The sequence below is a fragment of the Aphelocoma coerulescens genome, chromosome 2 (assembly GCF_041296385.1).
Source record: "Aphelocoma coerulescens isolate FSJ_1873_10779 chromosome 2, UR_Acoe_1.0, whole genome shotgun sequence".
Classification (NCBI taxonomy): domain Eukaryota; kingdom Metazoa; phylum Chordata; class Aves; order Passeriformes; family Corvidae; genus Aphelocoma; species Aphelocoma coerulescens.
Window position 1 is genome coordinate 160,257,490 of NC_091015.1, and position 12,896 is coordinate 160,270,385.

General features: G+C 36.4%; 1 protein-coding gene across 9 annotated transcripts in view; it reads left to right on the forward strand.

Moving 5' to 3' along the window:
* Nucleotides 1–12,896, forward strand: part of PHF20L1 (PHD finger protein 20 like 1) — a 56,602-nt gene that overhangs the window by 10,964 nt on the left and 32,742 nt on the right. For 6 of the 9 annotated variants that reach the window (XM_069005503.1, XM_069005506.1, XM_069005508.1 and 3 more), the window contains 4 exons: nt 1,138–1,200; nt 4,806–5,013; nt 5,681–5,812; nt 10,540–10,622. In XM_069005503.1, coding sequence (XP_068861604.1) covers nt 1,138–1,200; nt 4,806–5,013; nt 5,681–5,812; nt 10,540–10,622 — 486 coding nt within the window. Of the gene's footprint in view, nt 1–1,137; nt 1,201–4,805; nt 5,014–5,680; nt 5,813–10,539; nt 10,629–12,896 lie in introns of those variants that run through there. The other 3 variants (XM_069005507.1, XM_069005510.1, XM_069005511.1) reach the window with 2 other exon arrangements.

The window sequence follows — 12,896 nt, forward strand, 5'->3', positions numbered from 1 at the left end:
TTGTCCAGACTTGTTTGGTGGCAGTCCAGCTCATCTGTTATTTCTAATTTTTTTCAGTAGTTGAGAGTTATGGTGCCACTTACGCTTCTTGGGGGTTGAATGTAGGCTGTTTCAATGAAATCTTGAGAAGGAATAAGGGGGACAAATTTACACTTCCTGAGATGGATTTAGAATTTTTAAGTTGTCTGGATGCAAGAACACCTCCAAATGTGCTTTCTGTAGTGCTACTTGATATTAGTTGTAGCATTTAATCCTGCAAAAGTAGAAGTAAGCATAAAGGTCTGTAGCTTTCAAAGGCAAAGATATAATTTTTCTTGCAACTTTTTTTGCATATAATGCTATGGAAAATGTTTGTTTTTCTAATTGTTTTTGTGTTATTACAGAATAAAAACATGAACTAAGATTTGGTTTGAAAATCAGTTATCTGAGACTGAGCTTTATCTAAGCCTCAAACTTCCACGGAAGTTTTCATTCTTTTGCATTATTTATTTTATAAGAAAATATTTACTAAAATTTGTATAAAGCATACAAAAATGCCAAGACTGTAAACTGATTTCAAAAATGGTAGGATTGTCAGATGCAACACTTCATGCTTCATTTAAATCTATAACTTGTTTTTTTGTCTGTTTCCAAGTTAAAAAACACATTTCTGGAGATGAATGTAAGCTTAAGATACTTCAAGTTCCAGTACATCAACAGATTTAACAAATGTTCAGGTCTTTGTGGAAGGTGTGCACTAAGCATGCAGAACTTGAATTACTTGGAGAGAGCTAGAGATTTGTTAATACTTTGATTTTAGCTTAGCGTGACTCGAAGGAAGAGACTGTAAATGCTATAACACAAACTATTTTCGAGTTGCAGCAGAAGTGTGTTTTAATAAGACTCAGCTGTGAGGGTGGAAAGGCAAAATTTTTAAAGAGTGGAAAATATTTGTGTGTCTCAGTGCAATGGGCCTTGAGGTTCAGTTGTGGTTCAGATAAGCACAAATTAATTGAAATCGCACAGATCTGTGACCAACGTAGTACAGAGAGGGGAAAAAAGGAATATTGAGACTGCCCTTGTGAGAGCACATATGAAGTATTTGGATAACTTACTTTTTCTGTTTCATGTTTTTTGTTTTATCTTCGATGTAATCAGGCGCGCGAGAGGGAGCAGATAGCGCCGGAGCTGAGATTAGTGACGGAAATCGAACCAAAAGAAGTGAGTTTTGAGGAGGGATTTGAAGGAGAGGGAGGGGACTTGGCACACAGGAAGAGGAAGCTGAGGAAAAAGCATGGATTTGCGAATGGGCCAGAGGAAAAAAGAAGATGTGACAGGAGACAATGTGAGCCAAGATGTAGGTGGGGCAGACTGTGTAGAATTGAAAGGTGAGAGTAAGGAATCCAGGCTTGATGTGGAATCAGCCAGTCAATAGGTTCATGTTTTATGTATGTGTATGTATGAATGTGTGGGAGTTGGAAGTTATGATGTGACAGAAGAGGAAAACCAGCTGAAGCTTTAGTACTGTGAAGAAGCAAAAAGGTGGTGGTTGTAGGCAGGTGAAGGGAGAGCGATGTATGTGTGAATTCTGCTATTGACGCAAGGGTTGGATTTTAGAAATTATTCTGGTTTTGCCTTCCCACTGTTGCAGGATTAAGGTTACACAAATGAATATTTTAAAATACAAGTTTTTTAGCCAATTGATGTGTAAGGTTATTGGGTAATTTCTACTGATGTATTTCTCACTCATGCAGTTTCCTGTGTTTTGATTTAGTGAATCTAATTAGCATAATGACAGTTTTCCTCAGTAGTCATAAAGTAATGTTTTGTTTTCTAACTGCTGTGGGCCATTACTATTCTCCTGTCAATTTTCTTAGCTTACTTGAAAGATGAATTTTAGTAAGAATGAAAAAGAAGGAAATACACATTTTTGATTTATTTTATATTCCTTTAAAAGTTACATATGTAAATGAGAAACTCACTGAAGTGAGATACTGTGGGAAGTGGGAAATCAGGCTGGATGGTGCAGAGTAACTGGAGCAAAGTTACACAACAACTTCCAATAGAGAGACAATGTCAGGAAATGAAAGAAAAGTGCAGAAAACTTCTCTTAGGAGAATTTTGCTTTTACTTTATTGTTCATATTTGGGCCCTCAGCTTTGTATGATCTGGGAAAATGTCCTACTATCAAAATATGTAGCTAGTTTCTGTGGTATCTATGATATTTAGTATCCTGCTATTATGGTTGATAGAATAGATATCATGCTATTAGCCTGAGACAGATCTCAGAAGTCATTGTGCTTTAGGATCCCACTATCATTCTCCAGTTGTTTTGTTAATCTTTTTTCTAAAAATTCTGGAAAAGTCACAAATGTATCTTTTTGAAGGAGGAGTTCCTGTGTTTTTCAAAAGAAATATAGTCACCTTAGCATCTTAGAAGCTGAATAATTCTCACATGTCAGGAGCTGTGCTGCTGAGCAGTCACTCAGCAGGAATTCAAGGTTAAAAAGCAGGAATTAACTGTGTCACTTTAGTGCCTGTATGTTTACTCCAGAGTCAGAATAAAAATGGACCCGCAGAGTTTCTTAACAATTCAGAATCATGAAATTGTTTAGTTTGGAAGGAATCTTTCTATGCAATCTTGTCCACCCCAGCTACTCAAGGTTCTCTTCACTGAGTTTAAGTTTACATGTTAATCTAGAAAAAAAGTATAACTGTCACCATAATGAATGTGTCTCTGGCTTCTGAATGTTTAACCTTTGTTTGTTTCATTGTTACGTGTCCTGCTACTGTAAGCTGCATGTGGTATGAACCGTATCCCAACAGTGAAATAAAATACAAAGAAAACCACAAAACCCCCTTCCATGTTGCCCTAGCTGCCCTTAGACCAGGAGACTTGGTCAGCATGGTCCTTTGAAGCTTGATATCTTCTGAAGGCTTCTGATTCCAGCGTGCTTAGCTTGACTGAAAATTAGTGTTCTTTAGAAGCTATTTTGATGTAGGCTGCACTACTTCCCCTTCCCACTTTTATCATAAGATCCAATCTCCAGCCATGGTACTGATCCTCTTCACTCCTTGGCCAGGGTACAGTGTAAGACTTCTACTCTCAGGTCTCCTAATTCCTCACCACCAGAAATAGCCCAATCTTTCTTTTGTCCTGCTGCATGGGCAAGGCTCTGGATGGACTGGAGCTAATAGCTGTGCTTGTTTTGGCTGGCCAAAAGAGAGGTGTGTGTGTGCTTTTGATTGACTATGGAGCTGGCAATTAGACACACTCGTTTGTGCTGCCATGTCACCTGCGACGTCACCAAGTGGCCTCAGTAGTTGCCTGTTGTGTGAGCATTGCCAAAGTGCTTCCAAGCTTTGCTGCTGGCTAGTGTGAGTGTCTGCATCTTTGCACTGACAGTGTGGACATGGAACACTTTATCTTCAAAGAATCAAAACTGCTGTTGTTTCTAAGTGCAGAGGTTGGTGCAAAGAAGAAGCGTAACTTATGTAAAGCAGTGATTTAAAAGTATTGAACTATGGAAAAGGAAAAGCATCATACAAGGAGAATTAACACTGTATTTGTGTTATGATTTCCTCATACATCAAAGAAGGCAAAGAAACCCTCAGCAGAACAGATACTTGAAAGACTTGTAATACATAATGAGCGGGGAAAAAGTTGCATTGGAACAAGATTCATAAAAACAAGCTACTTTAGGTATCTCGTGTGATGACATAACAAGGAAGTGTTCCAGAACAAAATAGTCTGTATGCCGTTGAGGGGAAAAAAAAAGTTCTATTTGTAAAGCACTCATGAGTAACTAGACAAAAATAGTCTTTTTCATATTTTGTGTGTGATAGTACTTGTAATTTGGAGCACTTAGATGCTTAATTCTGACTGGTTGATCATTTCTACTGCCTTGTGTACTGCACATAACTTCTCCGTGGAAGAATTCTGTACCTCAGTGTTACAGAAAATTAGAAAAAATACTTTAGCCAAAAGGATCAAGTTACAATATTTGCAGTCAAATTGATCCCTGACATTCAGGAGACATAAGGCCGGAGTCTCATCACTCTAGTGAAAAGAGCTTGGCTCTGCTTTGAAAGTTCTCTCTGTTGGCTTGTAGGGGAGCTTGACTTGGTCTAAATGCCAAAAAGCAGATTAGATTGGGATGTATTGTTCACCCTTTGAATGTTTCTGTATGGTCAAAATAAGCAATTACACAAAATTACATTTAATTACCTTAAATACAGATTGTGAAATTCAGTCATGTTATAGAGTACTTTATTGAGGATAGTGATTGAAACCTGTACTATGTAATACAAAAAGAGTAAAAGAGTCTATAGTTACTCTAGAAACAAAGGTGTAATGAGATAGGAATTATCCATGGTTTAAAAATTTAGTTCAGAAGGAATTCTATGCAGTTGGACAATGCTTTGAGGTGATTGTAGCTTTGCGTAATAGGTCAACAACTATGGAATTGTGTGTTTCAAAGCCAGAAGGGTAAGAAAAAAAGTCAGTCTTCTAGAATTGGGAGCTCCTGGGTTTCTAAAGCAATGACACAGAAGTAATTTAACAGGGAATGTGTACAGCCAGAATTCTATATACAGTGGTTTTTTTGAAAGATTTTTTTTTCTTTTTATCCACATGACATACTGATAATACTTCAATTATCAGTAATTTGGGAAACTCAATTTTACCACTCTTTGAGTAGTAACCATAAAAACAAATTAAATTTCATTTGAACATTTCTAGATAATATTCACTGGGTTTATGAGTATTTTCTGTGTGAGTCTTAGGAACTTTATAATACTTACTTACCATTTTTTCCTTTTTGGAGGATTGGATAGCTTTGGTCAAAGCTGCTGCTGCAGCAGCAGCCAAGAACAAAGCAGGAAGTAAACCTAGAACCAGTGCAAACAGCAATAAAGATAAAGAGGACAGAAAATGGCTAAAAGTCCCTTCAAAAAAGGAAGAAACCTCAACTTCTACAATCATGCAGGAAGTCCAAAAAAAGGAAGAGGAGCCTACATCTAGTGACACATTTGGTAAAAGCACATTCTGTAAATACAAAATTGGTTTTTCTGTAATGTTGAACTCCTGTTGTTAATTTTGCAATTAAGTAATAGCCAATATTTCTATTGGTTATTTCTAGTTCTATTAGAAGAAAATGTCTCATTTGCTAGTATGATAACTTTGTGATACATAATGATAATCAGTTCAGAAACTTTTTATCAGATAAATTTAGTTCAGTCAGTATTTACTCCTTGTGCTAAACTTCTGACTAGCGTAATCAAGAACAGAACACAGTTTTTTAATTACTTCATTGTACAGTTTGGTTCATATTACTGCATCTTCATTCTTACCTATGAGATAATCCCTGATTCTTGTTCTAAGAAAAAAAATAATTTCAGTATGCATGATATATCAATACTCAGGAGTGCTTGAAACTATATCTGAGTTGATAAGATCTGTTCATTTTAAGTCTTTAATGCTTATTTCTCATAATATTGAGTAAAAATTACAAATTTTGAGGTAATCTGCATTTTTGTTTCAGTATGTAATTCTAGATCTTAAGAATGGGTCATTTTCCTTTTTTACAGGCATTTAAAGTTTCTTTACTGCATTATTCCACTAGCAGTTCTGAAATATTTAAGTATTTTGGGTGTTATGCATTTATAAAATGTGAGTTAATGAGGTTTTTCTTGTGTTTAGAAGTAGGATTTCCTGTAGTGGATGTTCCAAAGATGGCCTTTGTGCAGGCAGAGAGCACGTTATCACACAAGAGGAAAAGTAATCTAGGCAACTCATTTCAGGCAAAGAGAGCTCGTCTAAACAAGATCACTGGTAAAAGACTTTATTTGTCATTGACTTTGTTCCTTTTTTATGTAGTGAAATATACATGCTTGTAAAGAAGGTGCTGAAGTAGATTGCATAGAAGCACATTCATGAGGCAGATGGTCACTGCAGTCTGTACTTGTTTGGAATTTTAAAGGAATCCATAAATGGTAAAATCTACCTGGTTCATAAATTGGTTGCAGACTGTACTTGGTCTTTTTAGTTTTTTAGGATGGTAGCCATCCTGAATGGATGAATTTCTTTAGTATGTTTTGCCTCCAGCTGTAAAGTTTTCTCCATTATTGGGTGAATTTGGGGTCTATACAACTTCTTAAGAATGTCATGAATTGCATACTACCACTGTAAATTAAAGCTGTGTTTAGATGTGGAGAAACAAAATATTTTGCCATAAAGTGAAATTGTTGCTAAAAAGAGTTTGTCATTTAGAAAAATACAACACAACAAATTGAAGCTATAAAGATCTGAATTTTTTTTTTAGTGTCTAGGCATTCACTCCCTACCTTTATTGCTCAAAGTTATTAATGGAAAACAGGGATATTACTAAAGAATGCATTCTGTACAACAGGAAATGGAATAATTGGTCTTGTCTTTAAAAGCTGAAAAATGCATTTATTCCAAAATTTAATAGAAATTTACTTAACTGCGAAAAAATTGCTTCAATTTATATTTCTCCTAATAAGAAAATTGTGTTGCTAGCATTGATCCTGTCAATATTTTGGATGAAGTCGTATGTTTGTAACTGTGCTGGGAAAGTATCAGATGCATTTCAAAAGCTGGGTTGAAGAACGTTCTGAAGTCCCTCCCTTAACAGAGGAGCCCTTGGACACACTGTAAGATAGAAATTCATCCCACTCATTATTCTAGTAAATAATATTTAGTGTGAGGGCTGGTAGACTTCTCTGTCCTACAAATGAGAGGGGTTTTTTTTTGAAGTAGATAAAAAAGTCTTACTTGTTTCTATTAAACAAAAGCAACCTAATTTGCTAAAATGCATAGTGAGGGGTTTTTTCATACTTTTGGCTTATCCAGCCTTTCATTGGTCTGCAGTGGAGAACGTTAGTTTGTTCTGTTTCAGTCTCTCAGTCAGTGGAAAATAAAATTATATGAACCATGGAATGGTTTGGGTTGAAAGGGACCTTAAAGTTCACCTATTTCCAATCTCTCTGCCATGGGCAGGGACACCTGCCACTAGATCTTGTTGCTCAAAGCCCCATCCAGCCTGGCCTTGAATACTTCCAGGGGTGGGGCATCCACAGTGTCTCTGGGCAACCTGTGCCCTCACAGTTAAGAATTCTTCCTCATATCTAAACTAAACCTACTCTCTTCAAGTTTGTCCTATCACGACATGCCCCTGTAAAACATTCTTTTGCAGCTCTCTTGTAGACCCCTTTTAGGCATTTGACTATAAGGTCTCCCTGGAGCCTTCTCTTCTCCAGGCTGAACAATCCCAATTCTCTCAGTCTTTGCTCACAGGAGAGGTGCTCCAGCCCTCTGATCATCTCTCATCCCTCCTCTGGACTCATTCCAGCAGGTCCATGCCCTTCCTGTGGTGGGATTTCGGAGCTGGACACAGCACTGCAGGTGGGGTCTGAGCAGAATGGAGGGGCAGAATCACCTCCCTCATCCTACTGCCCACAGTGCTTTTGATGCAGCCCAGGAAAGTGTTGGCAGCTCATGTCTGGCATTTCATCTACTGTCCAGCTTTTCATCCAAGAAAGGATGAAAAGAATCTGTTCTTCTTGTACAAAGGAAGCAGTCTTTAGAAAAATCCGTCTTCCGCCTCCAGGATTGTCACTCCTGGAAGGCTCCTTCTTTGGTTCCAAGTTTTGTTAATGGATGTCAAATCTATCAGCCCCATTTCTACTCTCCCATACTACATACATCCTCAATTAAGTTCCAATTTAATTGCTGCTGTGAGCAGTAGTAGGATAAGAGGTAGAGACTAGTGGTGTATATTTACAGAGCCCTGTTAATTTCTTTCCAATAGCAGTTAATAACAGAAGATACCAAAACCAGCTGAAAAACATTTACCTTTAGAAAACATATTTGCCTGTGCTTGTGAGTAGATTCTTTTTACCTCAGGAGCTTTATGAGAATCATAGCAGTGAGACAGGTTCATATAGACTGAACTGAATAATCAGAAACCATGATTTTGCAGCCACTGACCGTGTTACTATTTTAAAAACAGTGTGTCTGTCTCCACGAAGACATATTTGGCTAGCAGAGGATGTGTTACCTTTCAGTGAAAGTGTATTAATCCTTTAACTACTAGAAATTTTCATGCCTGGTAGATACTTTGTGTATCTGTTCTCAAGTTAACACACTTCTGCAGCTCATACCATAGTAAGTTTTTTTTTTTCTGTACTTTTTGCAAATGTGACTGCTAATGATCAAACTTTTTCTTGCTACATGTTTATTTCTTATGCTTGAAATACTTGTATATACAATATATTGTATATCCATATACACTTGCATTGTGTCATTTTTGTCTCCAGCACAAGCTTTTAGATTTGAAGGAAGGTTGGGAATCATGCTGGTGTACCCATCAGAGTGGCTACAAAAGAATTGTAGCTGTAGCATTGTAGCTGTTAGGAAAACGTTTACCAGGTTTTTATGGCTGTATTGAGGAAATTGTGCAAAGCATGTGATAGCAGGAGGCTGTCTGAAGGGAACTGTTCCCTGGATTTCAGTTCAACATTCAGCATTTGATGCAGAAGGGTCTCTGTGTGCAAGGCCCACAGCTGCATCAGATGTTCTTTGCTCACCATTCAACAAAATAAAGTTGCTTCCTTTGCTCCTTCTTTTGCTACCAGCACTGGTAGAAATTACATTTCCCAAAGGTGAAGAATATCTCCTGTTAATCACATATTAATGTCTTCTTCCAGTTGGTTTTTGCTTCTGTTGGAATGTTTGTTTCCACATCTGCTGCTGCTGTGTTGGTACCTAAAACCATATAATATCTGCAGTGAGCTTACAGAGCAAAACATTTCTGGTTCACTAGGCCATTCCATGTTTTTGCTTTTTTAGGTGTTCTTACAGACAGAGGATGGTGAACCTGTAGTCCTGGTTTGTAGTAGCTTATGAAGTTGCTTTGTCCTACAGGCATGGTGCCTGGTTAGAAAAATACTTCATGGGGTAGAGAAAAAGGAGCTAATAAGGATTATATATTGACAGGTCTGAATCTAGATTCATTTCATGGCTTGAATTTCTGAGCACTGATCATCTAGCTAGAACTAAAAATCAGAGAATCTGAGAATCACAGAATGACCTTAAAGGTCATCCAATTCCAACATTATCCACTAGACCAGCTTTCTCACAGCCCCATCCAGACTGGCCTTGAACTCTCCCAGGGATGGGGCACTCTTCTCTGGGCAGCCTGTGGCTTATAGAACCACAAAAGCTTCCTCGTAAACTGTAGTACTTTTTTTTTGTATTTAAAACTCCACTTCATTTTGAAAATCATTTTATGTTTTTTGATATAACTGCGTGATTGCCAAGATAAAGAACACTGTGATTTTTGCAACATGATTGAAATAGGGTAATTTAAGTTTAAAATGTTTATTTAGGTTCATAAAACCTAATTCTTTTATGTAGTCTAATGCAGAATTAAAATCTTTTTGTCTAATAGGACTAAGTAAATTTCGGCTTTTCAATTAACCTAAACTGAAGCATAACTTAATCTAACATAAATAGTAAACGAGTTAAAACACCTGGTGTTTATTATTGAATGCTGAAATTTTCTTTGTTTTGTTTTAATGTCCTGAACAGTTCCTGAGAGCCCAAACTTCACTAATTTATAATTCCTTAGGCATTGTGCACCTTAAATTAATTTTGGGCATATCTAATTCATCCTGGAAAGCAATAGAAATTTCCTCTGAATTTGTCAAGTTATTTTTGAGGACTTCAACACTTCACCCTCAATACTGACATTCCCACAGATTATAATAGTAATTTTTATTCAGGTTTTCTCAATTCTGTTTTTTCTTAATGGCATAGAACTTCTTCTGTCTCTGCATTGTTAGGCAATTAAAGCTTTTGTGTGAGGTACAACTGAAGCTATTGCCTTATGCTTTGCTGACAGAAAGCTTTCTTGTTTTTATATTGCCTTGTCTATTACAGATTTTTTGTAGTAGTAATATTATACATAAGTTTGTGAATGAAGTTACATATTCTAATATATTATTTGGTCCCAGTATGGTCATCTTATTGAGGTAATTTGCGAGCTTCACTGCTGAGAATATTTGTTTGGAAATTAAATCACTTGTTATTTTATGTCTAAGAAAGCTTTGCGTGTGTTAGAGTTAAGAAGTAGTAATGCAAATTCTGATGTGAATTTCTCAAAGACTGGAAAGGGGAGAGAGAGAAAAGTTTTGTAAGTAATTCTGATTTCAGAATTTAGTTACCATAGGTTTGGTTTTAAAGCTCAAGTGCTTGGGCTTTGGAAGGATGGTGAGGCTTTATTTTAGAATTGATAACTTGATTTTCATCTTGTGACAAAGAAATGCTTCCTATGTAAGGATGCCATTGTTGGAATGTCCTTTAACTTCTTGTTTCTTCCAATTTAAAGTGTTCAGCTTTGTGTGGAGCCATTTCAGAAAGACTCGTGTTGTAGATTTATGCAGTTCATATTTCCTGTCTTGATGTTTTGCTTCTTTTTTACAAATTCTTGTTGCAAGGTGCTTCTAACTAAAAATCTCTGCAACTTTTCTCCTAAGGTTTATTGGCATCCAAAGCTGTTGTTGCAGATGGTGCTGAAAAAAAGGAAGGCAACAAAGAAACAGCTCCAGTCCTGGAGCAGGTATGAAATGGTAGAGTTTGATTCTTTTGCAAAGTTCCCACTGGAGTGTGCCATGGAGATGTAGTACCTACAACATTAAAATTTTCCCCTTCAGATATTACAGGGAACTGAAAATTTATCTTATGTTTACATTTCTGGCAGAGCCAGAAGTATGGAATTTAATTGTCTCTAAACACAGTGTTGACTTGAATTTCAATAATGAGCTTTTGTGTTAGAAAACTGACAGAAAATAAAGTAAAATAAGGTCTCCATGCAACAAATATGAGGAGACCAGTGTCCCAAGGTCCAGTTTTATAGCTGGAACTACGACTGGCTTAGAAACAGGCCCTTACACAAATTTAATTTGTGTTTGAAACAGGGTTTTTGACATCACATAGAACTTCTTTTAAAAGAAGTTTCTTTTATATTGTAAGAATTTGGTGTAGTAGGCTTGTATGTGTTTTATGAACTGCTCAATGAGCCATACATTTTGCAAGGGTGTGTATTTTAATAAATACAAAAAAGAAACTTTTAAATAATGTTAAGGGTCTGATTTTTAAACCTGCATATTGGCAGGATCTGGAGGCTGCCATTTTGTCTTTGGCTTATTGCACCGTGTTCAGGCATTGCTTGACTCTGAGTTGTGCATTATCTTGCATTTAAAAAGGGCTGAATGCCTGAGCATGGGAAAGCAAGCTAAGGGTGAACAGTAGTCTTGATTCAGGACATCTTTGTTTTCCAATTATTTAAATCAGAGCCTTAATGTAGTTTTAATACAGCTTTTTTGTATGCATTTTCATTCTTCTTTAACAGCAGCATTTGAACAAAGTAGCCTTGCTGCCTGCAATTCTTTAATGAGCACTTCTGTTCTTTAGCCCCGGCACACTCTATGAACAGTCCCTACCCCAAACCTGTTTTGGTATTTTGGTTGTACTGGTTCTTTAGAGCTGATATATAATTGCATTGCTCTGGTTTGTCCATTGATGCTGCATTGGATGAGTCAGTGGAACCTGATTTTCTGTTTTTGATGCTGTCACTGTCAGGGCCAGTGGAGCCACTGAGGTGCCGATGCATTGACCGATATTTTGCATAAAGGTTTACAGTGTATTGACATGACATTCCATTTCTCAAATTTTTGCATATTAAAGATGCTATGATTTTCTTGCTACTGTGTGTGATATTTTCAATGTGCAAAAAACTGTGAAATGGCTTACAGCATGTTGTTTTTGGGAGAATCATTACAATGTAAATCTTGCCATGCAGAATCCCATTGCGGTGAATGGGACTTTGTGGTTTACATAGACTGTGTATGCAACAGTATAAACTGCAGTGCATATTTACTATAACTTTTTTGTTATTTCTTAGACTTAGTAACTCGGCTGTTCCTGTTTTATTGATCAGATATAAAAAACAAGATGTCTCTGTCATTGTTTACATGCTAATGGTCTGAAAAACCTCATTTTTTGGAAATACGAGTTAAGCTCCGTTCAAGAGGCATCTAAAATCCCAATTTGTCCTATTCCTTTGCTTCTAACTAAAACCAGAAACCTCACAAACATTTAAATGTTTGACTGCGGGGAGGAAATGTTTTGAGCTTAAAGCTTTTTTCACTAACTTCTTGCCCAAACTTAAATTAAAATGGCCGAGTTATAAACCTCCCCAAAAGGTTTTCCAGTAGCGAAGCTGACATTCCTTAGAGGCTTTGTCTGCTACTGCTATAAAATTGAGTGGCTAAAATATCTTCTAGGTTTTTTTAATAATGTAATACAGAATATGGTAGAAGTATTCAGGCCAATAGCCGAAAACTGACTCTGTTGATGAAAGTTTTTGTTTATATTTATACATTTTTAGTTTACCGTGGTCTTAAACCCAAAAGCTCAGACGATTAGTTGCAGATACAGTAGTTTATTTAATTGTATTAGGGTATGTCATGTTATATTTCCTTTTGACCAAGACCTGAGTAGATGGATAACATTAATTCATTAAGATTTTTAATGTTAATTTGTCCTGTTAAGAGGTTAAGCACCTTATCAAAATCTTAATTTAATTTTTTTAATCTTGTTTAAATAACTTTGTAATTTGAAAGTAATGGATGCTGTAGTATGTCTTTCACATCTGTGAAGATGAACAATAAAATTGTTTATTTACAAGTTACGACTCTAATTAATTTCTGGTAATACCTCTCATAACCAGCATAGGTATACTCTACAGTTCATGGATTATTTTATTTAAATGAATAAACTACACTTAGTACATGTGTAATGGAGTTATTCAAGGTAGAACTGATGTCTGCTG